Below are 27,859 nucleotides of genomic sequence, written 5' to 3' on the forward strand. Positions count from 1 at the left end.
AGGCGTCGTCACTCGCGCTCCGTCGCGCTGAGTTGACGTCACCACCCGCGCGACGCCGCCTGGGAGGAGGGCGCCATGGCGGCCGCGGCGTGCTCCAAGCGGCCCCTGCAGCTGACGCTGGCGCTGCTGAAGCCGGACGCCGTTGCCCACCCGCTGGTGCTGGAGGTGAGGGCAGATCGGGCCGCCCCGCACCGCTCGGCCCCCTCGGGACGCCCTGGCGGTGCGCGCCTCCCGCCCAGCCGCTGCGCCTCTGCCCACAGGCCGTGCATGAGACCATCCTCAGCAACCGCCTCCTCATCGTGCGCGCCAAGGAGCTGCGCTGCGGGCGGGAGCAGAGCCGCCGCTTTTACCGGGAGCACGCGGGTAGGCGGCGCGGGGCTGCGGGGCGGGAAGGAAAAGGCCCTGGGGTGCTGGTGGGGAGCAGCACCGCGAGGCAGCGCCGTGCCCTCACGGCACAGAGCCGACTGCACCCTGGGGGCATCCAGAGCAGCGGCCAGCAGGGCGAGGGAGGGGGTCTGCACCTCTGCTCTGTGCGGGGACACCTCGCCTGGAGCACTGCGTGCAGATGGGGAGCGCTCAGCACAGGAGAGACACGGAGCTGTTGGGGTGTGTGCAGAGGAGGGCCGCTAAAAAGGTCTCAGGGATGGAGCAGCTCTCCTGCGAGGACAGGGTGAGAGCTGGGGCTGTGCAGGTGGAGAAAGGAAGGCTGCAGGGGGAGCTCGCAGCAGCCTTCTGTATCTGAAGGGCTGTGGAAAGGAGGGAATGGACTCTTCAGCAGGTCTGTGTGACAGGACAAGGGGAGATGGTTTCTAACGGGCAGAGGGAGACTGAGGCTGGGTGTAAGGAGCAAGGTCTTCACACTGAGGGCGATGAGGCACTGCACAGGTTGCCCAGAGAGGTGGTGCTGCACATCCCTGCAGACGCCCACGGGCAGGGGATGGAGCTCTGAGCACTGATGGAGCTGTGGGGGTCCCTGCTTATTGCAGGGAGTGGGAGCAGACGGCCCTGAAGAGCCCTTCTAACCCAAACCTCCGGGTTAGAATGACTGTGTGCAAGTCTCTTTCGACCCACACCATTCTCTGATTCCCCGAAGGCTGCTTCTCCCAGGGGTGGGCAGGGAGCACACTGGGTGGGTGCTGTGACTCAGGGTTGTTTCTCTCCCACAGGGCGATTCTTCTACCAGCGGCTGGTGGAGTTCATGGCCAGGTACCTGCTGTGCCACGTGGCGGGCAGTGCAGGGCACGAGGAGGGGATGGGGTGAACCCTGAGCAGCACGCCCACATCTGGAGGGCTCCACCTCAGCGTGGGATGCATCTTGTCGGAGCCTGTGCTTGTGATGTGCTGAGGGTGAAGGCTTTGGACTGAAGGGTGGGCATTTGTCATGGAACAGCTCCGGTGTGACAAGAGAGCGCTCCGTGGGATGGCATCCCAGTGTACTGTGGTGCCATCACCTAGATGGAGGTCATGCAGATGCTTTGTTTCCAAGCTGTCGCTGTCTACTGTGAGCTTGTCATAAGTATAAGAATGAAGAAGCTGCACCCTGTTATAACCTTACTCTTTCCTGGTCCCTTTTTCAGTGGCCCCATGTGGGCTTATATCTTGGCCCATGAGAATGCCATCTCCCTCTGGAGATCACTGATGGGACCCACCAAAGTGTTCCGAGCTCGAAATTGTGTCCCAGACTCCATCCGAGGAGCTTATGGCCTCACTGACACCAGGAATACCACCCATGGTTCAGGTAGGCCTTCTTGGCTGAGCATTGGGCAGGGACTGGAGCTTGGTGAGGGCTGAACAATGCTATTTTTGTCTGCCTTTGCTTTCTCTGGCACTTTACATCCGCAGCTTCTGCCTTTCCCTCTAAAGCAGCGCATGTTTTAGGTGCAAGACTAGCATCTCACCTCTTCCCTCTCTACTTACAGATTCCCCAGCGTCAGCCAGCAGGGAAATTGCCTTCTTCTTCCCAGAGTTCAATGAACAGCTCTGGTACCAGCAGGAGGAGCCACGTCTGCGCTGTGGGCAGATGTATTACAATGCAGAGAAGCGTGTCCACTGTGTGATCAGGGGTGAAGAAACAGAGTTGACATGAGTTGCACGGGGGTATGATCTGCTGAGCTGGATAAAGCTGCTAGCCACACTGTTTGGGTCGGTCCCATAGCAAGGCACAGAGTCATGACGTGTCTTAAGGACTGTGGGGAAAGGAAGGACAGATGAGCCTCGTGCTGTGCTGCTTGGGACTGTTGTTTGTGCAGCATACAGCTGCTGGGACACTCCTGAAACAACTTCTCCACTAGCAGTACTGAAAGTCAACATAGAGATAAAGCCAAGCACTTCCCCAGCCCTCGTGTGCTTATTTGTGTATGAGCAGTGCAGGTGAACTCCTCCAAGGACTTGGCAGCCAGGGGGTGACTAGCATTGCTGATAATAGGCCCGTATTCTTACTGTCTGCTCTGTTCTCTCCTTCCCTTACGAAGGAAGGGCTTCATGGGGTGAATATGGAAAAAAATGCAGTGGTGAGCAGTGCAATAGTAACTCTTCTGTTATTGCTTTCCTGGATCCAAGCTGGGAGGAAAGGTGGCCTTCAGACTCTCATCAAAGTTCTTATCGTAAGCACCCAGTGGAGGGCACGGTTGGAAGTTGTTCTCAGTGGGAAAGCAGTTCCTTTTAGTCTGGGCTGACAACCCTGTGGCTGATCTTCTAGAAGGGATTGCAGAAAGCTGTGGAGCAGCCCAGTGCCTGTGAAGGATCATACATTGTTTGCTTTTAGACTTTCTGGAACGCGGGGTTGGTGGCTCTGATGGAACCTGAGAGTGGCTGTTAGAACTACGAATACTGTGAGTGTGTAATAAAGGCAATAATTCTGTGCAGGTGCACAGGCACCGCAGGAGTTCTGCCTGGAGCTCTTTACGTTCAGCCTCGTAACAGAATACCCAGTGGTGACTCAGACTGAATTGCTTCTGGTGCTGTGAGCTGAAGCACAGAGTTCCACATCCTTTGAAAGTTATGTTCCAAGTGTTTCAGCCATCAGATTGCTGGCAGGTTGCTGTGTGGTGGGGCACGAGGACTTGGGTTTGAGTTACTGTGAGAGCCCTGAGCTCGCTTACGTTCTCCTGTCTGATGCGTTTCGAGATCTGTCCGTGTGTGAGTCTTTGATCCATTTAAACTGTCCCCTAATAGTTTCTTCCAATACTGACAATTGTTTTTAATCAAGGTACTGGGTGAACTTTCTTTCACGTAATTCCAAATGCACTGAATCAGAGAAGGGGCCCTTGGAATGGACTTAGCATGAGTTTGTTTGCCCAACTCCCCATTCTGATGTTAAGCACGAGTGTCAGTGACACTGAAGCTCTGCTGATTGAGTCCCAAATTAATTAGCGCGCTGTTCTGTCATGGATCACAAACAAGTTGCTCTTTAGTTTAAGACAGCTGTGTTTGAGAAAATGTGAGTTGTCAAAGTGCTGCCATCCAGCTTCCTCGATTCGGTGCACTTATGTTCTTTCCTGGCTATTATAGGAGATTAAACACAGCCGTTGTTTTGTTTCAGGTACAGATGAGAAGAATCTGCTGAATGTGTCTGCATTTCTGCCTTGCTGCTTTTATTTCCACCCGCAGTACCCAAAGGTGGATCTGTTCATGACATGGACTTACCCAGACCTGAATTCCTGCTGTCATTAATGATTGATTTGTTATTGGTTCCCCAAATGCCTTATGCTGTGTGCTTATTCTGGTAACTACTGATCTTTACTAATTTTCTCCACCTTCCTTCTTTACATCGTTTGCTTTTATGATGTCAACTGGGGATGTCATTACGTGGTAACTCCCAGCTCTTTGTTCATCTGAAATGTTTCTTTTTCACAATCCCTGAAACAAATCCTTGAATTCCAAGTACTGATCTTCCATCTCAGCGTCATGCTTTCACATACTGTTACAGATCCTGGTTGGCATTGCTGGGGTCAAGTTAGTGCTGGCATGGATAAGGAATTGGTGGAAGGGCTGCAGACAAAGGGTGTGATCAGTGGTTCTTTGTCCAGGTGGAGGCCAGTGAGGAGCGCTGTCCCCCAGGGCTCTGTCTTGGGACCAGTGCTCTTTAACAACTTCATCAGTGATGGAATTGAGTGCACCCTCAGCAGACACAGTGGATGGAGGGGATGCCATTCAGACAGACCTCAACAGACTTGAAAGGTGGGCCTGGGTGAACCGAATGGGGTTCAACACAGCAAAGTGCAAGGTTTGGGATTTGGGCCGGAGGAATCCCAGGCATCCATACAGACTGGCAGGAGCAGTCCTTGAGAGCAGCCCTGCGGAGAAGGACCTGGGGGTCCTGATGGATGAAAAACTGAACGTGAGCCAGCAGTGTGCTCCTGTAGCTCTGAAAGTAAATGGGATCCTGGGCTCCATCAGCAGAGGGGTGGCAGCAGGGACAGGGAGGTGATCGTCCCTCTCTGCTCTGCCCTCATGAGGTCCCATCTGCAGCACTGCATCCAGGTCTGGAGCCCCAGTACAAGAAAGACAGGGCGCTGCTGGTGGGGGTCCAGAGGAGCCACAAAGATGAGCAGGGGGCTGCAGCACCTCCCTGCAAAGCCAGGCTGAGGGAGCTGGGCTGTTCAGCCTGGAGAAGAGAAGCTGCGGGGTGACCTCAGTGCAGCCTGCAGGACCTCAAGGGAGCCTGCAGACAGGAGGGGAGTCAGCTCTTGGAAAAGGGAGAGAACAGCAGGACAGGGGAATGGTTGGAAGGTGAGGGAGGGCAGATTTCAGTCGGCTGTCAGGGGGAAGTTGTTTGCTGTGAGAGTGGGGAGGTGCTGGAACAGCTGCCCAGAGAGGCTGTGGATCCCCGTCCATCCCTGGAGGTGTTCAAGGCCAGGTTGGATGGGGCCCTGGGCAGCCTGGGCTGCTGTGAGATGGGGAGGTTGGTGGCCCTGCATGGCACAGGGGGGTTGGAGCTTTGTGATCCTTGGGGTCCCTTCCAACCCAAACCATTCTGTGATGATTCTATGATTGTACGTCTTTGGTCCACCTGAGTGGGGGTGCTCAGTCCCATTTCCCCAGTCAAGCTGTTTGTTTTGCAAAACAAAAGATGTTCTAAAATTCATCAGGAGATCTAATCCTAAAATAATTGGTGTTAGGTGCAAGAGGTCATGTCAGACGTGGATTTTTAACATAAAGAAGCCCTTGCATTTGGGATGAGAGCAGATGTTCTCTATTTTGGATACTCTGCTGAAAGTCTTTTTTCCTCCTTGCTTGGAGGGGAGCAGAATATGCTTTTTTTGCTGCTTCTGCAGTGACATTCAGCATCTGCTTTGTGCACCATCTGGTGCCGTTCGGTCCTCTGACGATGAGTCACCGTTGGTTTTGTAACTTCAAATGGTTTAAATTCAAAACAACCTCTCGTTCAGTTTCTCACCTTTCTCTTCTCTCCCTCATTCCCTGCCCCTCATTAATCTGTTCTTACGGAACAAATGGAGAACAGATTCTGTTCCTTCCTTCAGGATTTTTGCTTGCTTTATTTGAACTCCAGATGCTGTGGCTTAACATCACAAAGGCAAAAGTTCCAGATGCTGGTTTAGCTTAACGTTACAGATTCTGTTGCTGCAAGAACTGCGCTGTGAGGCATTGGGATTAAGGAAGGGGGAAGAAAAGAAGCATTAGGCTGAGCCTGGGAAGGGGTTTCATTGTTATTCTTCACAGCAGGTCAAGGAATTGGTGATGTCTGTTGAATTTGGATTTGCAGTTTGCTGTCACTCGGGCGTTTCATATTGACTGCTCACGCACTGTTCAGTTGTTCAGCTTTTTCCCCTTCTAAGACTCAAGAGCTTTGTGTGCACCTTTTCTTGGCTCAGAGTGTGGACACCCCGACGACGGGAAGATGTTCTCCACTTTCCATTCTCCTTGCTCTGTGTTGTGATGCAATGGATTGGTGCAAATGTAAGCAGTTTCAAAGTCACGTTCTGAGCGATACACCAAACTTCTAACAGCTCCCTCCGTGCCTGGTTTACCGGTGTCACACAGACACACAGGGCAGAGAAGTGGGTGCTCTGGGCTTTCTGCCTGGCGCTGCCACCCCTGTGGCAATGCCTCTGTGGAGGGGAGCCCAGTGGGGATGTGCCTCGAGGGGGTCAACTGAAGCAAGAAAACTTTTCTCTCCGGTTTCAACCTTCTATTTAAAGCATCTCATTTGAAGTGCAGTAATTAGCTCCTATGTCGGGCTTGGTGCCCCGGGCAAACCCCGCAGGGTCTGTGCGCTGTGAGGATGGAGTGGGTGAGGGGATGGGGGTGGTGGTTGGGCCACAGCCATCCCATAATAATCAGTGGGCAGGAGCTGCTCGGTGGTGGTGGGAGAGCCCTCCCTTGTGCCTTTCTAAGCAGAAGCGGCCCAGGACGGAACGCTGCCCCTGGGCTGGTGCTGGGGTTCTGTGGGTGTTACATGGACCACAGTCACTTTGTGTGGCCTATGCATTGTGCCTGCTCTTAACCCAAGATAAACACACATAAATCAAGTCAGCTTTGGCCCCTTTTAGAGCCGGATCAACCATTACCGCCCTTTTTTCCTGCAATGTGAGCGAGTACCAGCAGTGAATCAAACAGAATGAAGATGCAACAAATGGAGTCCCTTCGCTGCTACAGAGCAGCATGAGGCGCTGCTGTTTTCTTTCAGCCAAAAAAAAATCTGTCATTTTAGAGAAAAGCAACTCACTGCATTCCATTGGTGCTTTCACAGGATGAGGCGTTTGTCCTACCTTGGGCAGTGCAGGCTGGAAATGCCAGTTCTTTCCTGTCCTTGCTTCTGGGCTGGCCTAGATAACAAGGAGCTCCAGGCAACTCCTCTGCAAAATCGTGTCTCAAAGGAAACTCCTTCTCAGAGGAAAGTAATGAGAAAAAGGTGAAATGCTGTTCTTACAAAACCCAATGGAATTTAACTGTAGAGAGCAGACTCATACTGGTGGGAAGGAGATGCTGACAGTTGGACACAGTTGGGGCTGCAGGAACGGAGTCCATGGCTTGTGGGGTGTGGAGCCCCTGCTGGAGGGATTTTCCATGGCATCCAGTGGGGATTGCTCTTTTTATGGCTCGTGTGTTACCTTTCCTCATCACCTAATCCTAACTGTAACCATAACCCCAGCCCTAACCTTAACTTCTGGCAGAGCACCGTTAGCACCATCACAGCTGCACGAGGGACAGCCAAAGCCACTGAGCAAAACCAACACAAGCCCCCTGCAGCCAATGGGGCCAACAATGCCTTCAACGCATTACTGAGCTCTGTATTCAGATGTGGGCACACAAAGGTCTGAGCTGGGCTCTCATCGTCAGTAGAAACGTGCTCAAAAACACGGGAAGAAAAGTGTGTTCAGCTCGTGTGTGTCAAAGCAACAGCAACATCATGAAAGCAATGGTGTAACACGGTCTGGATCATCAGTTCCAGAGAATAATGTTTGAGCAGCCATCCTCTAACTGGAGGTCGGTGACAAACGAGACATCACAGGTATCTGTCCAGGGCCCTGTCCCGATTGGCCTCTTCATTAGTGACACAGAGGAGATGGTACCCGTGTCACGTCTGTAGGTGACATCAAATCAAGAAGACCAGTGTATGCATTCAAGGGTTTTTATTCCAGAGGGACCTGGACAGGCTGGAGGAGTGGAGCAATGGGAACGCCATGAAGTTCAATGAGAACAGTGCCAGGTCCTGCGTCTGGAAGGGAGGAGCAATGACAGCAAACTGGACATGGGGCAGCAGCGTGCCCTGGTGGCCCCGGGCATCCTGGGGCTGTGTGAATCAAAGGCAGCAGAATGAGGTAAGCGGTTGTGTCCTCTGCTCAGCACCCCTGAGACCACATCCAGATACTGGATGCAGTGCCGGGCTTCCCAAAATTCGAGGCACGTCATCGTGCTGGAGGTGAGCTCCCATGAGCAGGGGCTGAGGGAGCTGGGCTTGTTCAGCCTGATGGAGTGGCGGCGTGGGGGGACCACACAGCAGCCCTGCTGTACCCATGGGGAGGCTGTCTCAAAACCAAGGCCGGACCCTTCACAATGGGGCACAGAGGGGCAGGAGAGGCAGCAGGCAAAATGCAGCCAAGAGGCTTCAAGTTCAAGATTCTTCCTTCTAAATGGATGTGGGAAAGAACCAGAGTCCCCTGTGGTGATCTTAGTGGTCTTTTCCAACCTGAATGATTCTATGATTCGCTCTGAATATCACGAGATGAGGGCTCAGGAAAGCTGTGGCTGTGCCAGCGCCGACTGCTCTTTGGAGAAGAAATTGTTCCCAAGATCCAATCTAATTTCCACCTGTCAAAACAAAGGGGGAAACATGACTTGGAGAAGACCACGGTTCTACAACCTTTGGGTTTGGAAAGCACACTGCTTGTAAGTGCAGACATCAAGAGCTCTGCATCCACGAGAGTCCAACTTCCAGAAGTGCTGAGCGCTCATAGGATGGCCGTCCTGTGGCTGCACACCCAGTGCAGGGCTCAGCAAGGCCTGAGACAGACATCAAACATCAGTTTCTCCAAGTGCTGCAGCCTCCATCCAGAAACCCAAGAGAGCAGATAGGCCACACAGGAGTGATGTGCCACTGAATTTCAGTGTGAAAAAAGGAAACATTCAACATTTCTACAGGAGAGAGAGAACATTTTTGAGGTCAAAGCCCATGGCTGTCACAAAGTCCTTTTGTCACAGTCCTTCTGACCTGAAAACCCTCTCAGACAGTCGGGGCTCAGAATTATCACTTTCCATCCTCCTTTTCCATCCTGCCTGACACCATTTTCCCCTCACTCCAGCAGTAGCTCCCTACCATATTGAATTTTCACAGTGTTTCTCCATCAGTTCTGTTGGCATCTTTCAGCTGTTGTTGTTTGACACTCCACTCCTGGAGCTTCAGATACGGAGGTTGAGTCGCCATCCCTGGAAGTGTTCAAGAAATGTTTGAGTGTTGTACCGAGGGGCATGGGTAAGTGTGGAGACATTGGTGGTAGGTGGATGGTTGGACTGGATGACCTTGGAGGACTTTTCCAACCTTGGTGATTCTATGGTTCTATGATTGGCTGCTATGGCCCTTGCTGGCGGTAACCTGTAATAAACTCAAATCTTAGTAGATAAAGCCCCCATGTCCTCAAATATCACCGCATTTTATGAAGCTCCAGTTTCAACCTCTATGCACCCATGGGCCTGCTAACCCAGGCTCTGATGCATTCCTGCTGCAGGAACAATTGTGCCTCTCCAAATTCCCTCCCTGCTGCCATCTTCCCATTTTCTGTATTTCCCATTTTGCATTTCATACATCAAAACTGCTGCTCACAGCAGGAGCCGCCTCAAACTCAGGGCAGGCAGCACTCAGCCAGTATGAAGCCAAATAGCCCTCCTGCCTGGCTCTTCAGGAGGCCACAGGGCTTTGTTCCACACCTCAACCCAGCCCAACATGTGCCATAGGGCTGTGCTACAGGTGTGTGCAGGGCCAGCCCAGCCCATTGCTGCCCCTCTGCTGTGACACCTCAGTGTGGTGAAGGAGGATGTAAGGGCTGCAGGTTCTTCACTTTTTGGTGAAGGCTGAGTGTAGTATCTGTGCTTAGCAGTTAATGAGCTCAGTCAGCTCCCAGCCCTCCCAGCTGGCCCTTCCCCATGGCATGGGGTACCCAGTGCATGGTGACCTGAGCTGCAGCCCAGGTGCACAAGAGCTGCTGAAGGCTGGGATGGGAGGGCAGGGCTAGAGAGCTCAGACTGGGCTGGACCAGAGAAGGGAATCATAGGCGGTACTGTGCCAGGTGGGTTCTGTTTGGCAGGCTCAGGTCCCACTTGTGTGGACTGACTGGGGGAAAGCATCTCTGCTCTGTGCTTTTGCCATGCAGCAGTGCTGCCTCTGCCAGCCTCTCCCTCAGGACCTCCCAGGGTTAAAAGCTGCTCCTCTGCTCGCAGGTGCAGGTGACTCCTCCTGGTGCAGGTAAGACACACTGGGCAGCACGTGGGGGCAGGGGCAGCTTTTCCCTCTCACCCAGCACTGCAGGTTTGCTGCTGGACACGGAGATAAGGAGAGCAGAGCCCTGCTTGCAGTAGGAGGCTCATAGGGCTCTGACTCACGATGGAGTCCTCTCAGGGTGCCCCCCATCACACTGCATGGGATCGTGCCTGTGCTGGCAGCCAGGGCTCGGGGTGGTCGAGGCATTTGGACAGGCTGTGGGGGCTGGTGCAGCCTCCAGCAAAACCACCCAGTCCTCATCGGGAGAAATTCCTCCTGCGGTGCTGCCGGCTCCCCCAGTCCAACCATCAGACAGGGATGGAGCACACCAAGGGCTCAGGATCCCTCTCCCACGTTCCAGGCTCTGCTCTGCTCACCTGGGTGCAAAAGGGCTGGCAGAGCTTCAAGGGGAGAGCTGCATCTTCCTGCAGGAGCATCTGGTATCTGGGGTGGGAGCGCAGCATGCCTGGCCTCCTGCAGAACAGAGGGTGGTACAACGCACCCCAAAACACTGGGGCTACGGGAAGGGCACCGGGGTGAAGTGAGGCACCTTCCTTGGTGGGGGAAGGGGAGACTTTCTGATCACACTTCCCCTTCCCTGTACAAAGGGTGTTTGGGGGTGAAGGGTTTAAATGTCACTGGCTGCTGCCTCGCTCCAGAGCACAGTGGAAAAATTAGGGTCTGTCTTCCTGTGATTGCACAGCATCCCTGTGCCTCCACACCAAATGCAGCTCGGGTTTGTCAGCACAGGGAGAGCCTCACAGGCAGCTCTCCACTCCTCCCAGTCCCTCCTGCAGAGGAACTCATGGTTCCCTTCTGCTGCTGGAAACACCACGGGCAGCAGAATCACAGAACCACAGGGGTTGGAAGGGACCTCAGGAGATCATTGAGCCCAACCTCTGCTAAAGCAGTTCCCTATAATGGTCTCAGAGGTGGATGTCCTGACAGGTCTTGAATATCCCCACAGAAGGAGACTCCACCACCTCTGTGTGCAGCCTGTGGCGCTGCTCCGTCACCCTGATGGAAAGCAGCTCTTCTGCATCTTAGTACAGAACTTCCTATGTTCCAGTGTGAGGCCGTTGCTCCTTGTCCTACGGCTGCACACCACCGAGAGGAGCCTGGCCTCATCCGTGTGCCTCCACCTCTCTTTAGAGATTTTTGAACATTGATCAGATCTCCTCTCAGCCTTCTTTTCCTCAGGCTGAACAGCCCCAGCTCTCTCAGCCTTTCACGTGGACAGGGTCAGCACAGCTCCACAGAGCAGTCAGCAAAACCCTTGGGTCAGGGTGACAGAAATAAGATGTTTGGAAGGAATTCAGGAGTCCCAGGCCAGCAGAGACCCCTGACAGCTCAATTTGGTCGTGGCTCTACAAACACAGCGTGGTGAGCCTCCCTCAGCTGAAACCTGGGGTATTCTGGTATTGGTTATTGCCAAGCAAAGCACTCCAAAAAGGCAGAGCAAGAGGCAGGATGGAAAAAAGAGCAATAATAATCCCTTTTAGCTGGTGCAAAGTGATGGCACATCCCAGGCAGCTGGCAGGGAGCAGGTCTTGTGGCCGTAGCACCTGGAGAAGGATGTGACGTTGTGCAGGAAGCAGGGAAGGAGGCAATTACCAGAAGTGCAAATGGGAAGAAAAGAGACGTGCTGGGTGTTTGAGACACTGGGTTTGATGGGCAGGGGGACCCCGGATGTCTGAGTTGTCTGGATGCAAACTGGCCACGGTTTCCTTGGTGTGACGCCTGCAGTCAGATCTCCAGCACCAAACAGCATCTTCCTGGGCAGTGAAATCCCACTGTCTGCAAAGTATCGGCATGGGAAGCCTCCAGTCACTGCAGAGATAGGACCACAGCCACCCGAGCGGTTAAACCCACACTCTGCAGTCGATTTTTATCCCCTCCATCTCTTCCTGGTGCTCTTTTCTGCCTGCAGACCAACGCAGCTGCCCCGTGGCCAGGGGGAACCAGACTCAGGTGACACAGATCCCGCTGCTGGGCTTTTCCCACGGCCGGCCCTTCCTCTTCCTCCTTTTCCTGGCCACACACCTGGTCGCGCTGCTGGGGAACTCTGCAACACTCGCCCTCGTGCTCCCGGACCCCCATCTCCACAACCCCACGTATTTCTTCCTCAGCCACGTCTCCTGGTTGGACATCTGCTACTTCACAGCGACGGTGCCCGAGGTCCCGGCCGGCAGCCTTCGCCCACGGGCCGCCATCTCCTACCGCGGCTGCCCGGCTCAGACCTTCTTCCCGATGAGCTGCGCGGCTGCTGAGTGGCACTGCTGGCCGTCACGGCCTACGACCGCCGCGCAGCCATCGCGCAGCCCTGCACTGCGCGCACACCGTGCGCCGGGCCGCGGCCGCGGGCTGCCGGCTGTGGGGATGCTGGGCTCCCGGCTGTCCTTCTGCAGGGCCGCCCGCCTGCGGCGCCTCTTCTGCAACGTCCCCCCGCCGCTCGGGGCCGCCTGCGGCGACGCGCGGCCCAGCGAGGCGGCCCTGCACGCCTTCGTGGCCTTCGGCCCCTTCCTGCTGGTGCTCGGCTCCGACCTCCGCATCGTGGCGGCCGCGCTGGCCGTGCCCGCAGCCGCTGGCCGACACAAGGCTTTTTCCCCTGCTCTGCCCACCCTGGTGCTCGCGCTCCGCTTGCTGACGGCCAACCTCAACCCCCCAGCAGCTCGGGCTGCCCAATGGCCCCGTGCGCAGCCTCGGGCACCTCCAGGGTGTAAAAGGGAGGAACTCCTGCAGACTGGGTCACACTGGGTTTTCTGGTTTATTCAGTCAAAGTTGGGTCACCACCGCGGTGAGTGTCAACATCCTTGTCTTTGTGATCACTTGTACAGCATTACTCTTCTGATTATGTAGGAGGCTGTGGATCCCCATCCCTGCAGGCATCCGAGGCCAGGCTGGATGTGGCTGTGGGCAGCCTGGGCTGCTGGTTGGCGACCTGCACACAGCAGGGGTTGGAACTGGTTGATCATCGTGGTCCTTTGCAACCCAGGCCATTCTATGGTTCTGCAATTCCATGACTTCACGTTTACTAAAGTTTCCATAGAGTCCTTCAAGTCATCTCCCAAGTCCCAAACAAATGACTTCATCAGCACAATCTGCTTTCTTAGTCTCACTTCTCAGTTCACTTTGGAAGTTAATCTCCAGGTCATCATATCTCGCACTCTGCTTCTTATGGTTCCATTCTCCAGTGGTTGCATTGGGTTGGAAGGGACCAGAGGAGGGCCACAAAGATGATCAGAGGGCTGGAGCACCTCTCCTGTGGGGACAGGCCCAGAGAGCTGGGGATATTCAGCCTGGAGAAGAGAAGGCACTGGGGGGATCTTATAGCGGCCTGCCAGGACCTGAAGAATCCTACAGGAAAGCTGGGGAGAAACAGGACGAGGGGAAATGGCTTTAAACTGGAAGAGGGTGTAGATCTTAGGAAGAAATTTTTAACTGTGAGGGCAAGTGAGACACTGGCACAGGTTGCCCAGAGAGGCTGTGGATGCCCCTTCCCCAAGGCCATTCAAGGCCAGGCTGGATGGGCTGTGAGCAACCTGGGCTGGTGGGAGGTGTCCCTGCCTACAGCAGCAGGTTGGAACAAGGTGGTCTGATAGATCCCTTCCAACCCAAACCTATCTGATTCTACAATTGCATGCTGAGCTCAGCACAGGACCCACTGCAGTAGCACTGTTACCAAAGGATGCTGTAATTGGCAATTTCCTGCAGTACCAGACGTGGGCTGCGCTCAGCAGGGCTGGGAGCACTGCCTGGGGCTGACCAGAGCACCGAGCCACGAACACAGCACCAGCACAGGGCACAGAACTCAGCCTCAGCAGAAGTTCCACTGGCACAGCCCACTCCCACATGGCCTTTGGCACCAACTGATGCCCACTGGGTTTCTCCAGGCTGCCACCAAAGCTCTGCACTTTGCTTTGCAGCAGTAAATCCCAACTCGGTGGAGTGGTGGTGTGGCTGCAGGTGCTGGGAGATGTCAGCTTTCAGGTGCCAGCCTGCTGCTGGAGGTTGGGACTGCACTGGGATGAGCTCCCACAGCTCCTTGCAGGAGCTTTGGTCCTAGGGGTGGTGCTGGCACTGACTTGCACACCAACAACCATTTCGTGCAGCAGCAGTGAGCATCCAGCCCAGAGCACGCTGCTTTAGGGGAGGGCATGGTTTGCCTTGGATTGTCACCTGAACATTGCTTTAAAGCATTACAGATTTAAAAATGATGTCTGCATTTCCTCCGGTCCCGCTGCCCACACGCTCTGCTTTTTCCTCCTATCTGCAGAAACAAATCCCTCTTGGCTGTGCACTGTGTGCTGTCACGAAATAAGGGGTCATGGCCATGAGCAGGTCAGTATAGAAGAGTTTATTGCTTGAGCTATAGGGGGAGCACAGTGCAGCACAGAGAGATGCTGCTGCCATGAGCTCTGCTCAAACCAGGCTGCTAAGGTAGACCTCGAAGCGATGCAACCAACTCACACCAGGGAAGCAGGATTTGGCCAACAGCACCAGCAATGGGAACACATCAGGTAAGGGAACTCCACCCAGCGTGAACAATTTGCTCCTTTCCTCATTAATCCCTACTGATAGGTGAGCTAATTAGCTGCAGATAACTATTTCTGCAGTGGGAATGGGTGGGCTGAGTTCAGCACACCAAGGGCTGTAACTGCTGGACTGAGCCCTATGGGTAGAACCACAAAACCACTGAGGTTGGAAAAGACCTCTGAGATCCCCAATGCAACCCCAATCCAACCCCAGCCCATCCCACTGCCCACGTCCCCCAGTGCCACATCCCCGTGGTCACTGAACACCCCCAGGGATGGGGGCTCCCCACCGCCCTGGGCAGCTGTGCAGTGCTGACACTCTTTGCAGCACAGCTTCTTCCCAGGCTCCACCCCGACCCTCCCCAGCACACTGTCAGCTCATCCCCTTTCATCCAATTGCTGTCCCCTGGGATAAAGGTCTGACCGATGGAGGTGACGAATGGCTCTCCCTCCTGCCCTGACCACATCACGGTTGGTGTTCCTGCCTGAGCACTGCCCTGCTGGAACAGAAATGGACACAGTTCTCCTGCACGCACTGTGGTTGATGCATGGGATGACCCAGACAGAAAAGGCATCGCATTTCACACCCATAAGTTCTGGAACCATCCCACCTTTCTCAATGGGATGGGAATCAGAATACATCCTGGACATTTCCTCCCACACTGCTGGTTTGTTCACTGCTATTCCTTGCATGCAGCCACGTCAAGCAGAGTCAAATTAAGCTAATAATGCATAAAGGGCTGAAGCAGAGAGAGGTGAAGGTTCAGAAGGAGGCAGTTGGACCACGGCCTCACTGCAGGAGCTTCACGTAGTTGGCTGGGAAGAGCCCCACTTTGCCATGGCACTGCCCTCTCCACCAGCCTTCATCCACCATCTCGATGTGTGTGATGGTGTCATCGGGATCAAAGGAAATCTCATCATCTCCATCTGCAGGGATTGATCAGAGAAGATGGTGGCCGTGCTGGGATGGACTGGTTTACATCCCTGCCCTCCTTCTCCCCACGCAGGCTGACAAGTCACAGAGCTCATCTCACCCAACCCCCATCCCTGCAATCAGCATGAACAGAGTGGAGCAAGGAGAGAAACCTCACAGGTGAACGATGAAGCAGAGGTTCCAAAGCAAGCTCTTCTTTTACTTTCCACAAGGAAGACATTTAACCAGCCGAGCCCAAACCCTTCCACCACAGCTGCTGTGAGCCACCACCTCCCATCCCCTGTCGAGCTCCCAGGGCCCCCCGTGCCGGGGTGACCACCTTTCACACCGCTGGATGGCAGACTCACCTCCTTGGTAATCGTAGAGGGCCACCGCACAGATCCCAGGGCTCTCCATCTCATAAATGCTCTCCATTCCCCCTGCAGAAGACAGGAGAGGTAGATGAGACAGAGGCTGAAGGCAGCCATGGAGGTCTGTTTGGTGCCCATCTGTCTGTCCTGCTGTGAGCCACGTCCGTCCCCTGTTGGCACAGAGCGATGCACCACGGCTCAGTGCACAGCACGCATTGCTTCCATGGCTAGGAGGAGGGAGCAGCAGTCCAGGTGCTTCGTGATCCTCCTTCAAGCAAAGCCTGGAGGGAACTCCAGCTCCTCCTTTTCACCAAGCAAAGTGGCAATGGAAACAGCAGCAGCCGCTCGTGCAATTTGCTCACATACTCCCTGCTCCCCTGGCACCCGGGAGGCACCAGCAGCTCAGGTCTCCGAGCGCTGTGAGCTGTGAACGATCAGAGCCAGCCCTGCAGCCCCACCGGCGGTCCCTCAAAGGAAACACTGCATCAGGTGCAGCCCTCCTGCCCTCGCCTTCAGCAGACACCCGCTGCCCTACCCTGCACCCCACGCTGCTGATTTGTGCCTTGGAGCAGGGCGAGGGGCTGGGATGCGGCCAGCTCCCAATTGGCACGCACTGCTAACCTGACCAAACCCCCCCTCGGTCTGTCCATCCATCCAGACACACTCCGAGGCTGTTTCCCCCACGCTCACCCCCAGGCTGGCTCTGGCTGGGCTCCTCGGGAATGACCTCGTCATAGTCCTCCCCTTCATCCTCCTCTCCCAGGCTGTAGGTGGCAGCCGGCTTTGCCGCGGGTGCCGGCAGCTCCTCGTAGTCAGCGCCTGCACTGACGCTGTCGCAGTTGTCGGAGCGCTCCAGCAGTTCCTCGTAGTCTCCGCCGACCTCAAAAGTCTCGCTGTAGATGGGCTGCTCCTCCTCCTCGTTCAGATCTGCTTGCCTTGGGGGCAACGCAGGTGCTGTCTCCTCCTCCTCCTCCTCCTCTCCTTTTGCCTCCTGCCATGGAGTGAGAAAAAGCAGGAAAGTTACCTGCAAAGCACTCACTGCAGGCAGCTCCTCACTGCACAGCACCCAACCAAGGGCGCCCGCATCCACAGAGCCACCGCAGCACCAGCAGAGCATCATCCACACCCGGAGCTCAGCAGCCAGCTCAGGGCAGACTCGTGGCTTATGTATCCAGCTCTATCTCACACCATACAGCCTGCCCTACTGCCACGGCAGTGACCAACCCCCCCAGCCCACCCTCTGTGGCTCAAGGTGCCGTGCAGCCATGTCCCACCACCACCACAGTGTTTCCTCCTCCTCTCCTGCAGGGCTGTGGGGCACAGCCCCTCCGTCCCCTCTCTCAGCACCTGCTTTCCTTGTGGCATGGTCCATGGCTCAGCTCTCGCAGGGACCCTCGCTGGCACAGGGGCAGGAGGTGGCTCTGTGCGGACCGTCTCTCTTTGTGGGATTTCCTGCTGGAGGAAAGTTGCCAGAGCCCTTCAGTCCCTTTCAACCACATCCATCCCCATTCCCAACACTCAGACAATCCTCTTCCCACTGAAATCTGTTCCAGCTGCCACAAACCAACAGATGGACACCAGCAGGTCTGCAGAACAGCCTACTACACTGATCCTGGGGACACAGGGAGGTGGTAGCCACAGGGAAATGGTGGCTATGGGGAGGTGGTGGGCACAGGGAGGTGATGGCATGGGGAAGTGATGGCCATAGGGAGGTGATGGCCATGGGGAGATGATGGCCACGGGGAGGTGATGGCCACGGGGAGGTGATGGCCATGGGAGATGATGGCCACGGGGAGATGATGGCCGCGGGGAGATGATGGCCACGGGGAGGTGATGGCCATGGGGAGGTGATGGCCACGGGGAGGTGATGGCCATGGGAGATGATGGCCACGGGGAGGTGATGGTCATGGGGAGGTGATGGCCATGGGGAGATGATGGTCATGGGGAGGTGATGACCACGGGGAGATGATGGCCACGGGGAGGTGATGGCCATGGCTCACCTTTCGCCGTGCCGCCTGGTCCTCCCATGCCTGCCGCCTGGCCCGCTCCTCTTCCACCTGCCTCCTGCTCTCCTCATCTGCCAACTTAGCCATGTTCTCAAACCGTGACCGCAGGCTGCTGGCACCACTGGAAGCTGATGCATGGAGGACACTGCTGATGCAGGCTGCCCAATGGCTTCTTCCACTTGCCCCAAGCACCAGCAGAAACCCGTCCCTCTGTGTGGCCAAAGGAACCTCCTTGCGGCCGCCCTCCTCCCCCCCCAGCGCTGCCCAGTGCCTGTGATGTGCTGCCACCGGGGGAGATGGGACCCAGCGAGCCCTGGTGGGTACATGCTTCTCTCACCTGCCTCCACTGGTCGTGTTTTCTCATATCTGGACGTTGGACCTTCCATCTCGTCAAAGCCAGCAGCACTCTGCAGGAGGAAGGGAACCAAGTGTCCAGAGCGTGAGGCTGAGGTCGCCTCAGAGGTTTGGCCACAAGCTTTGCTCCCAGCAATGCCTGTCTTCATCAGTAGAACTGCCACAGCCCTGAGGGGATGGAGTGCCTCCCTGCACTGGGGGTGTCAGCTGTTCCTGCAGAGGGGTCAGCTTCTGCTCCCAGGGAGAGCAATAGGACGGGAGGGGATGGGCTCAGGGTGCCGTGGGGAGGGTCGGGTTGGAGCCTGGGAAGAAGCTGTGCTGCAAAGAGCGGTCAGCACTGCACAGCTGCCCAGGGCGGTGGGGAGCCCCCATCCCTGGGGGTGTTCAGTGACCACAGGGATGTGGCACTGGGGGATGTGGGCAGTGGGCACGGTGGGATGGGTTGAGGTTGGAGATCTCAAAGCTCTTTCCCAACCTCAGTCATTCTATAGTCAGTGATTCTAAGAGAACTGATCAGAGACTCACCTTATCCACCCTGTCCTTCTGGACCCCATAGCGGCCTCCAAACCCCCTGGCATAGTCTGTATGGAAAATCAGAAACCAATTTATATTTTAGAATACTACATAGGTCACTCCGAAAGTAATACCTCCTATTTATTTCCATGGAAACGACAACAGACACAAAGAGCCCGACCCAGGGATGTGTATCCACGTCCCCCACCAATCTGCTGTGCCACACTCCAAGCCCTGCTCTGGCCAAGTTCACCCTTTGCTTTGGAGCTCACAGTGCCCCCCAGCTGCCCACACATCCGCAGTATGCTGCATTTGGGTTTTGGCAGTGTGAACAGTCAGCTCTGCGTCCATCTGTACCTGTCTGGGATGCGTGGGGCTGCACCTCCTCCTGGTGGTCCCAGCCCAGAGCACTCTTGTCCTGACGATCTCTCTGGACTCCAAACTTCCCACCGAAGCCCACCGAGTAGTCTTCAGCCACGGGGATCCCAATCGTGGCATAGAGAGGAATAGAGAACAGAGAGGAGGAGAAAAGCGTCAGCATGGTGAGCGTGGAGCTGTAGTGCTGACTGTAGTGCCCCTATAGAACTCTATAGGCTGCTCTGGACTTAGGAAGGGGTGATCACCTTTCTGTGAGTCGTGCTTCTCTGCCTGGCTCTTGTAGTCAAACCCCACTGCTGCTTTGTCCACTTTGTCCCTCTCCACACCGTAACGGCCACCGAAACCCTTGGAGTAATCTGAGGGGGGGTGCAGTGAGGTGCTGGGGAGCTGCAGGCAGGGGGAGAGCAGCAGGGGTGGGGGAATGGCAGCAGGGATTGGGAATAATAGCAGAGATGTAGGAGGGAATGGCAATGGGGAGGGAGGACAACAGAGCAGGGTTGGAGGGCTGGGAGCACCCTGAGGGCCGTGAGATGAAGGTCTGGGGGGATGGGGGTACAGACAACGCATCTGATGGCAGCGATGGGCAGTGGGGACACGGCATGGAGTGAGGCCTTGGGATCACAGAACATATGGCAAACATTTATGGGTGGCTGACATTTGCCACAGTGGAACCTCAGCTCCCACATGGAAACCACCAACTGTGGGAGCTCGGCAAAAGCTGAAAAGTACATTTCTGGAGACGTGGTCCCTCCACTTCTGCCTCACCGGGATGGAGGCACAGCACATCCTCCTAATGGCTTCCTACATTCCCACAAAGCATTCCATTGTAACCGCTGTATCTCTGCTCATTTATCCTCCAAGCATCATCCCCTTGTTGGCCACCATCCTCCAAAATCTCAGCCCCTGTCCTACCCACCGGCTCCATAGGGATCCCTTCACAGCCCCCCATCACCACATCCGCCCTTAAGAGAGGGAGTGCATCACAAAACAAACACCCCAGGGTGCTGCTTTCAGCAGACAGAGCTTTTCCAGCTTTACCTCAGCACTAAAGGTTCCACTGCAAGAACACCGTCACAAGGACCAACACACAGCAGGGATGTGGGTGTCTGCTGCAACTTCTTTCCTTATCTCTTACATCTTTGTTTTGCTCCGAGGTGTTTCTGTGCTTCCACACTGCCTGAAGTCCCATGTCTACAACTGACTTCCTATGCAGAACGTGCTGCGGTGTCTCGACTGCCTCTGACTCTTTACTTTACATCAACTACAAAACTTCTTCACTCTTTTGCAGTTTCCTCTGAAAAGAACACAGTACCAAGCTCTTTCCCCCTGCAGTGATGTTCTTCTCACATTGGCCTGAAGCACAGTGAGGGGCTTTGCCCTCTGACCTCCTCTTGGCTGCAGAATATTTCACCTTTGGCTTCAGATCTTGCAACGTTCCCTCTGAAAGCAGCTGCTCCTCTGCACACCTCTAGGTTTGCATCTATGACCCCCAGAGTTCTGCACAGGTTTGGGAGCCTTTTGTTGCCATATCCATTGCTGTGCTTTTTTCTTATATATCTTTTTATTTTTTTGGTGTGTGTGTAATCACTTCCCATATCCCTCAGTGCTGCGTTCTGCACAGAGCAGTTCCTCGGAGGGACTTCTAAAGGATCAGGAGGGAGCACCGCTCACCCATCAGCAGTTTGGGGCCAGGGGTTCTCTCTGCTCAGCCAGGAGTTTCCAGCAAAGCAAGAGAGAGCAGTGATAGGGATGGACAGAGCAGGACAGGACAGGGCAGCAGGGTGGGCAAATGGGAATGGGGATCTGCACCCCAGATTGGGATAACAGAGCTGTGAGCAGCAGCCAGCACGGGATGCTGGGAGCAGGAGGGCACTGCAGAGTACCGAGGTCTGATGTGCCACGGACTTGCCTTTCTGGGATGAATGCTTCTCCACTTCTCCCTTGTATTCAAACCCCAGCGCTGACTGGAAAACAAAGGGAGGAATGGAATTGTGCTGGGGGTGGAGTCCCACCAGCAATGGGGTCTGGCCCCAGGGATGGAGGCAGCATGCCATGCATGCACACAGAAAGCACCTGGGCAGGGATTGACACGCATGGGACGGAGGCAGCATGCCACGCATGCACACAGCAAAGCACTTGGGCTGCAAACAAGAGCACTGCAGCTCCCACAGCAGCGGCAGCCGGGATGCAAACACAGCACTGCCTGCAGGGCACAGCACGCAGCCGTTGGTGCAGAGCTCACGGCCACGTTTGTGCTGCAAGCTCTCAGCCCTCACCCTGCACACGGGAGATGAGCTGCACATTGCAGCATGGGGCACAGCACGCCGTGCCCTGCACGCATCAGCACAGTGCAAACTGCATCAGTAATCCCAGTGCAGCACGGGCCCCAGCTGCATCCCTCTCTGCTCTGCTCAGCACACCTTGTCGGCTCGGTCCCGCTGCACGCCGTATTTCCCCCCGAAGCCCTGAGCTGCATCAGTCTGTGAGGAATGCTTCCCGACATCGGCGACGTACTCGTGGCCCACGGCGCACTGAGGAGAGAGGAGGAACAGTGTGAGCTCAGAGCAATGGGACAGACGGCAGAATGAGCGTGGGCTGACCTGGGGGTCCTGATTGATCAGTGGTTGACCAACTATTGGCCAGCGGTTGGTTATGAGCCAGCAGTGTCCCAGAAGGCCAATGGGAGCCTGGGGTGCACCGCACGGAAAGGCAGGGAGGTGCTCCTCCCCTCTGCTCCGCACTGGGGGGGCACAGCTGCAGCACTGCTACCAGTGTGAGGCTCCCCAGTTCAGGGCCGAATGGGAGCTGCTTGAAGAGCCCCGCAAAGGTGCAGAGATGGGGGGCACAGAGCACCTCCTGATGGGGACGGGCTGAGAGCCCCAGGGCTGCGTGCCTGGAGGAGAGGAGAGAGGAGATCTGCGCAGTGCTGATGGATGTGTGACGGGCAGGGGTGGGGGGATGGGGCTGGGCTCTGTTTGGTGGTGCCCAGCGCCTGGATGAGGGGCAGCGGGCACAGAATGGAGCCCGGGGAGTTCTGTCTGACTGTGAGGGTGTGGGATTCACTGCTGTTCACTGCTTCTCCAAACCCAACAGGGAGGCACCTGACTGAGCTGTTAGCAGCACAGAGCTCCATGAGGGGAGCGTTGCAAGGACTCAGCAGGGACAAATTACGTGGATGGGTTCAAGCACATTTTGCAGACAGTCTATGGGCTGGCACGTGTGTTTGGCACACCCTTCCTTCAGGGCTGGAGCAGAAAACAGGACAGAAAATGGACATTTCCACGGAGCCCAGGGGAGTCCCCTTCAATTCTGTTACCTTGTCCATTCGGTCCCGCTCTGTCCCAAATTTGCCCCCGTAGCCATACGAAGCCTTCGGGCCGCTCTCCAGCTCCTTCTTCTTGATGACCTCGTGCTCCTCCGACACTCTGCTCCTCAGCTGATGGATGCTGCGGGGCGGGGAGCATCGCTGCGCTGCGGGGTCCTGCAGCTCCGCTCCCCTCGTGGCCCCCGCCATCCCCCACCACCTAAAGCCCCTCCCCACCCCCATCCCCACCCCTCCGCACTCACTCGATGTGCTCCGCCCGCCCGGAGCCCGCGATGCTCTTCGCCCCCCATCGCTGCTCCTTCTCCGAGATGTCATTCTGCGGAGCGAACCGCCCCCGTCAGCACCGCCCGGAGCCCGGAGAGCCCCGACGGCCCCGCGGGGGCGGGAGGAGGGGGGTGGGGGTGGGCCGATGGGTGCTGCGCTATGGATAAATCGTTGGATGTAGGGAGTGAGGTCTTCTCGCTGAGGGTGGTGAGGAACTGCACTGAGGGATGCTCAGAGAGGTGATGGACGCCTGATGGAGTTGTGGGTGTTCCTGCTCATGGCAGAGAGTGGGACCAAACCACTCTGTGATCCTATGAACATCCCTTCCAGCCCAAACCATCCATGATCCTATGAAGATCCCTTCCAACACAAACCATTCCATGATCCTATGAACATCCCTTCCAGCCCAAACCATTCCATGATCCTATGAACATCCCTTCCAGCCCAAACCATCCATGATCCTATGAAGATCCCTTCCAACACAAACCATTCCATGATCCTATGAACATCCCTTCCAGCCCAAACCATTCCATGATCTTATGAACATCCCTTCCAGCCCAAACCATTCCATGATCCTATGAAGATCCCCTCCAACACAAACCATTCCATAATCCTATGAAGGTCCCTTCCAACTCAAACCATTCCATGATCCTATGAAGGTCTCCTCCAACACAAACCATTCCATAATCCTATGAAGGTCCCTTCCAACTCAAACCATTCCATAATCCTATGAAGGTCCCTTCCAACACAAACCATTCCATGATCCTATGAACATCCCTTCCAGCCCAAACCATCCATGATCCTATGAAGGTCCCTTCCAACACAAACCATTCCATGATCCTATGGAGGTCCCTTCCAACACAAACCATTCCATGATCCTATGAAGGTCCCCTCCAACACAAACCATTCCATGATCCTATGAAGGTCCCCTCCAACACAAACCATTCCATGATCCTATGGAGGTCCCTTCCAACACAAACCATTCCATGATCCTATGAAGGTCCCCTCCAACACAAACCATTCCATAATCCTATGAAGGTCCCTTCCAACTCAAACCATTCCATGATCCTATGAAGGTCTCCTCCAACACAAACCATTCCATGATCCTATGAAGGTCCCTTCCAATCCAAACCATTCCATGATCCTATGAAGGTCTCCTCCAACACAAACCATTCCATGATCCTATGAAGGTCCCCTCCAACACAAACCATTCCTATGAAAATCTCTAACTCAAACCATTCTACAGTTCTAAGAAGGTCTCTTCCAACCCAAATCATTCCATAGTTCTAAGAAGGTCCCTTCCAACACAAACCACTCCATAATCCTATGAAGGTCTCCAACTGAAACCATTCTATAGTTCTAAGAAGGTCTCTTCCAAGCCAGATCGTTCTGTGATCCTATGAAGGTGTCCCCTCCAACCCAAACCATTCTATGATTCTATGAAGGTCCCCTACAACTCAACCCATTCTATAGTTCTATGAATGTCACTTCCAAATCCAACCCAAACCATTCTGTGATTATATGAATGTCCCTTCCAAGCCAAACCATTATGTGACCCTATGAAGGTCCCTTCCAACTCAAACCATTCTGTAGTTCTAAGAAAGTCCCTTTCAACGCAAACCATTCTGTGGTTCTACAAACTCTCCCTTAATGCAAAACTAAAAACACATCTATGCCAAGCAGAAGCTCCCACCCCCCCACGCTGACCCCCACCACAGGCGCTCACCACAAAGTCGGGGTCGGTGTCCCAGTCATCACTCTGTGCTTCCACCTTCACCGATACGTCGTGGCCCACGACCGCCTTCCACATCTGTGGGGGACACAGTGAGGGGAGTCATCCGGTCCCACACTGAACAGGGACATCTACAACCAGATCGGGTGCTCGAAGCCCCTCCAGCCTAACAACGATGCCATCACAGCAGCTGTGTAACAGTGGGTCACCTCCACTGGGGCAGATTTGTACAAGCGTGGCACACAGGCTCTTGTTCATTGCAACGGTGTGAAAATGCACAACAAATGGGTGTGCCTATGTTGAAGAACAGTGCTTTGTAGCTGAGAATTTGCTCTATCAAATGGCATTTGTGTGCTCTTTGCCTCTGCTCTAGCTTCCATGGAAATAAACAGGCATTGCTTTCGGAGCAAAGCAGAGGAGCCTGGAGGAGGCAAAAGGCCCAGGGAGAGGAAGTTGTAAAACAAAAATAGTGTGAAATCTCGAGCTCCTGCATTTCACTTTCAGGATGACTCTGAAAAAAGACAAAAAAAGTCCCTCCCAGGCAGCGCTGCGCCTGCAGAGCAGCGGAAGGAAGTCCGGTTGCACGGGGCAGGCAATGTTGGGGCTGCTCTTCCCATGGCCCAACGCGGCTTTGCGATGGGGCAGAGAGAAGAACCGCAGTGCCGTGCCCCGCACTGCCTCAAACGTCACATCAACCGGGGGAACCCGACGGAGGGATGGGGTGGGCTTTGTAGGGATCCTCAATTCACTGATCGATTCATTGACTGAGTGCGCACAGGGCAGCTGCTAACAGTGCAAGGTGTTGGTGCTCAGCTGGGAACTGCCATCCCAGCAGCGGGTGGACCTCCAGCGCTGCTCATTGCATGGAGTTAATGAGGGGCTGGGGAGGAGGGAACCGAAAGCACAGAGCAGGGAAGGAGTTTGTGGTTGAAAGGAGCCAGGCAGAAAGCCGAGGATGGAGGACCGAGGGAGATCTACTGCAAGGAATTAAAATAATGACAACAGCAATGATAGTAATAGTGGTAATGATGGAAGCACAGCTCTGTGCTGCTGCACTCAGCTGTAACTCTATTGCAGAGCACAGCCAATAAATCATCCCAGCACTGCTGCCCAGAGCTGTGGGTGCCCCATCCCTGCAGGTGCCCATGGCCGTGGATGGGGCTCTGGGCAGCCCACGCTGGGAGGACCCAGCCCAGGGCAGAGGGGTTGGAACACATTGTGTTTAAGGACCCCTTCCAACCAAAGGCATCCTCTGATTCAATGCTTCTGCACTGATAATGATGAGCAGAGGAAGCAGGAAGCTGGGTGTGGACGATGCGGAACAACTCAACAGCGCCTTCCATCTCCTTTTTCTGTCCTCACCTTTTACCATCTCTCACTCCAAACACTTTTATGGCCCATTTGTATGTAGAGCAGCAACAACAACCTGGCACAGGGCTTCCAGCCAAGGGCAGCCGTTGGGCAGCCACTCCAACTCCAACCTGGAGTTCTTGGTTCTGCCTGCTGCTCCAGGTGACTCCTGACCACCTCCTCCCCAGCACCTCCCACCACACATCCTGGGAACTGTAACAAACCGCAGCCATAACCGCAGCCATGGGGATCGGTTTCGTCCTTCCCCCATCATCATCCTTCCCCCCTTCCTTTGGTTGGACTGTGTGATCTTGGAGATTCCAACCTCGGTGATTCTGTGATTGCCCCAAAGCAGATGGTCAGTGCAGCACTGCTCCCGTCCTTCCCCCAAAGCAGATGGTTAACATGAGGGAATAATGGTTCTTTAGAGCCTCAAATGCAAAAAAAAAAAAAAAAAAAAAAAAAACAACGATAACCAAAGAGCCAACTGAGCAGTAAATGCTGAGCACCATCAACCCGTGCCCAGGAAGCGGCTCTCTTTGCCCACCGAAGCACTTCTGCCACTGCTGCTGCCCACTCCCCCCTCCCAAGACCCCCCGGTATCCTCACCTTTCCCAGCCCCCAGCTCCTGTTGATGGGTTCGCAGTCCTCCGGTGCAGCACTGCTGCTCACAGCAGCCTCAGGGCTGCGCTGGGTTCCTGTTTTCTGCACTTCCTCCCCCAGCCCCCAGCGCAGCAGTTCCCTCCGCTCCGATGAGGTGAACGCTGCACAAAGTGCTCTGTCAGTGGGTAGGGCTCAACGGGGCACGAAGGCATGGATTGTGCCAAAACCAATGTTGGCTCCTGCCAAGAAGTGCCTGAACCCCCATGGCCAGAGATCCCAAAGAAGAGAGCTGCAAAATCTGCTGGTTGCAGTGCCAGTGCAATGCTGGGCTCAGCACTTTAAAGCACAAATCAAAACCCAAATATACACATTATATATCCATATATCTACATATCTACATGTATCTACATATGGATGTATAATCTACAGACAGTCTGACGTAGGAATACTGGAAGGATTCAAGTGAAGAGCCCTAAGCATGTTCAGACCAAACTCTCCCTTCAGTGCTTGCTGCTGGAAATGCCCAATTTTGGAACAGGCACGAACCACTTCTGCACCAAATGAACTTCTGAAACCAAATCGACCTCCTTTCAGAATGAGTCAAGCGATGATGCAAAGAATGGCTCCTGCAGCGCTCAGTTCTGTCCGACACGGCGAGACCTTCCTGCAGATTAAGCAGGCAGGGCTCAGTACCCACACCAGAGGATGCAACGGGTTGAGAAGTTTGAAGCAGAAACCATCAGGTGAAGTCCCACGTCTTCCATCAGTCAAAGCTGTTGGCCATGCTGTGACATTGGAGCAGGAGCTCCTTCAAAGTTTCTTGTTGATTTATTTAGTCCAAGCTTGAACCATTCCGTATGGAGATACCACATCTTTAACAAATCCAATTCACCCAAATGGTCTCATTTCAGCCCTGCAGATGGGCAGGCCCTGAATTTGAGTCCTCTGCAGAAAACTCACACCACGGGCTTCAAGGAAACTTACATTACCTGTAGTTCTTGCACCTATTAAATGCAGCTGGGCCATCATTCTTACAGCACCCTATAATTAACTTCTGTTCCAATGGCATCGTCAGATTACAGTAGTGAATATGAAGAGACTTCTTTGGCTACAAAGGATGGGGGAGGATGGTGCTGTACGTCCCACCCCAGGCAGCAGCACAGCGAGAGGGATTTGATTTAGTGAGAACTGTTGATGATAGCTGGAAGGTTGGACTGGATGATCTTGTAGGTCTTTTCCAACCTGGGTGTTTCTGTGATTCTGTGATTCCAGCCCATGGGCACCAACCACCACGTCTTCCCTGTGGGTTGTACAACTCCAGTGCAGGGTTGGGTTACATCTACCTGAGAATAAATAAAAGCAAACCCCGACAGACCTTCGGATTTATTGGAGCTGCTTTTTAAACCACAGCATTCTTGGGTTTTTTTGGTCATGGCAGCAGAAGCTGAAGATGCTGAGAGGGGAAAGGTCGTCTCTGCGGGCATTCAATCAGAAGAAACAGATCTGATGGAATTGACACATAAGGAAATGCACACAGAGGGCTGTGGAGACCTCTGATGTTCACACGGGGACACAACG

The 27,859-nt window shown here is 54.8% G+C and overlaps 2 protein-coding genes and 1 pseudogene across 6 annotated transcripts; 2 read left to right on the forward strand and 1 right to left on the reverse strand.

The window, feature by feature from the left end:
• The first annotated feature begins 1 nt into the window (after window position 1).
• Window positions 2-3,885, forward strand: LOC116217233 (nucleoside diphosphate kinase 6, mitochondrial-like). Of its 3 annotated transcripts, XM_085234766.1 has the most exons (6): window positions 12-165; window positions 261-363; window positions 1,167-1,206; window positions 1,578-1,738; window positions 1,920-2,097; window positions 3,542-3,699. In XM_085234766.1, the coding sequence occupies exons 1-5, from the start codon at window positions 76-78 to the stop codon at window positions 2,084-2,086; spliced, it is 561 nt and encodes a 186-aa protein (XP_085090892.1). In that variant the 5' UTR covers window positions 12-75; the 3' UTR covers window positions 2,087-2,097; window positions 3,542-3,699. The 3 variants fall into 3 exon arrangements, with proteins under 3 accessions (XP_085090959.1, XP_085090892.1, XP_085090827.1); XM_085234833.1 differs by lacking the exon at window positions 1,920-2,097 and having other exon boundaries at window positions 2-165; window positions 3,542-3,885; XM_085234701.1 differs by lacking the exon at window positions 3,542-3,699 and having other exon boundaries at window positions 1,920-3,207.
• Window positions 3,886-11,803: 7,918 nt separating this feature from the next.
• Window positions 11,804-14,846, forward strand: LOC146545152 (olfactory receptor 14J1-like; annotated as a pseudogene).
• On the reverse strand, window positions 14,280-27,711 carry LOC100538868 (hematopoietic lineage cell-specific protein-like). Of its 3 annotated transcripts, XM_085234138.1 has the most exons (16): window positions 26,288-27,711; window positions 26,004-26,109; window positions 24,323-24,406; window positions 22,575-22,648; window positions 22,324-22,453; window positions 21,428-21,538; window positions 20,917-20,971; window positions 19,253-19,363; window positions 18,987-19,097; window positions 18,642-18,697; window positions 18,100-18,169; window positions 17,757-17,890; window positions 17,104-17,211; window positions 16,447-16,747; window positions 15,754-15,825; window positions 14,280-15,399 (listed from the first exon to the last, which is right to left on the reverse strand). In XM_085234138.1, the coding sequence occupies exons 3-16, from the start codon at window positions 24,404-24,406 to the stop codon at window positions 15,263-15,265; spliced, it is 1,554 nt and encodes a 517-aa protein (XP_085090264.1). In that variant the 5' UTR covers window positions 26,004-26,109; window positions 26,288-27,711; the 3' UTR covers window positions 14,280-15,262. The 3 variants fall into 3 exon arrangements, with proteins under 3 accessions (XP_085090264.1, XP_085090333.1, XP_010706234.3); XM_085234207.1 differs by lacking the exon at window positions 26,004-26,109 and having other exon boundaries at window positions 17,104-17,208; XM_010707932.4 differs by lacking the exon at window positions 26,004-26,109.
• Between the last annotated feature and the right edge of the window lie 148 nt (window positions 27,712-27,859).

The sequence above is a fragment of the Meleagris gallopavo genome, chromosome 1 (genome assembly GCF_905368555.1).
Source record: "Meleagris gallopavo chromosome 1, MGAL_WU_HG_1.1, whole genome shotgun sequence".
Taxonomy (NCBI): domain Eukaryota; kingdom Metazoa; phylum Chordata; class Aves; order Galliformes; family Phasianidae; genus Meleagris; species Meleagris gallopavo.

Excerpts from the sequence above, each read along its gene's own strand:
- LOC116217233 (XM_085234766.1), top strand. The coding sequence starts at position 76 with ATGGCGGCCGCGGCGTGCTCCAAGCGGCCCCTGCAGCTGACGCTGGCG. Across the intron at positions 364-1,166 it reads CTTTTACCGGGAGCACGCGG|GGCGATTCTTCTACCAGCGG; the intron begins GTAGGCGGCGCG and ends TCTCTCCCACAG. Across the intron at positions 1,739-1,919 it reads GAATACCACCCATGGTTCAG|ATTCCCCAGCGTCAGCCAGC; the intron begins GTAGGCCTTCTT and ends CTCTACTTACAG.
- LOC100538868 (XM_010707932.4), bottom strand. The coding sequence starts at position 24,406 with ATGTGGAAGGCGGTCGTGGGCCACGACGTATCGGTGAAGGTGGAAGCA. Across the intron at positions 19,098-19,252 it reads GAAGCACGACTCACAGAAAG|ACTACTCGGTGGGCTTCGGT; the intron begins GTGATCACCCCT and ends CCGTGGCTGAAG. Across the intron at positions 17,891-18,099 it reads AACACGACCAGTGGAGGCAG|CTTCCAGTGGTGCCAGCAGC; the intron begins GTGAGAGAAGCA and ends TCCATGCATCAG.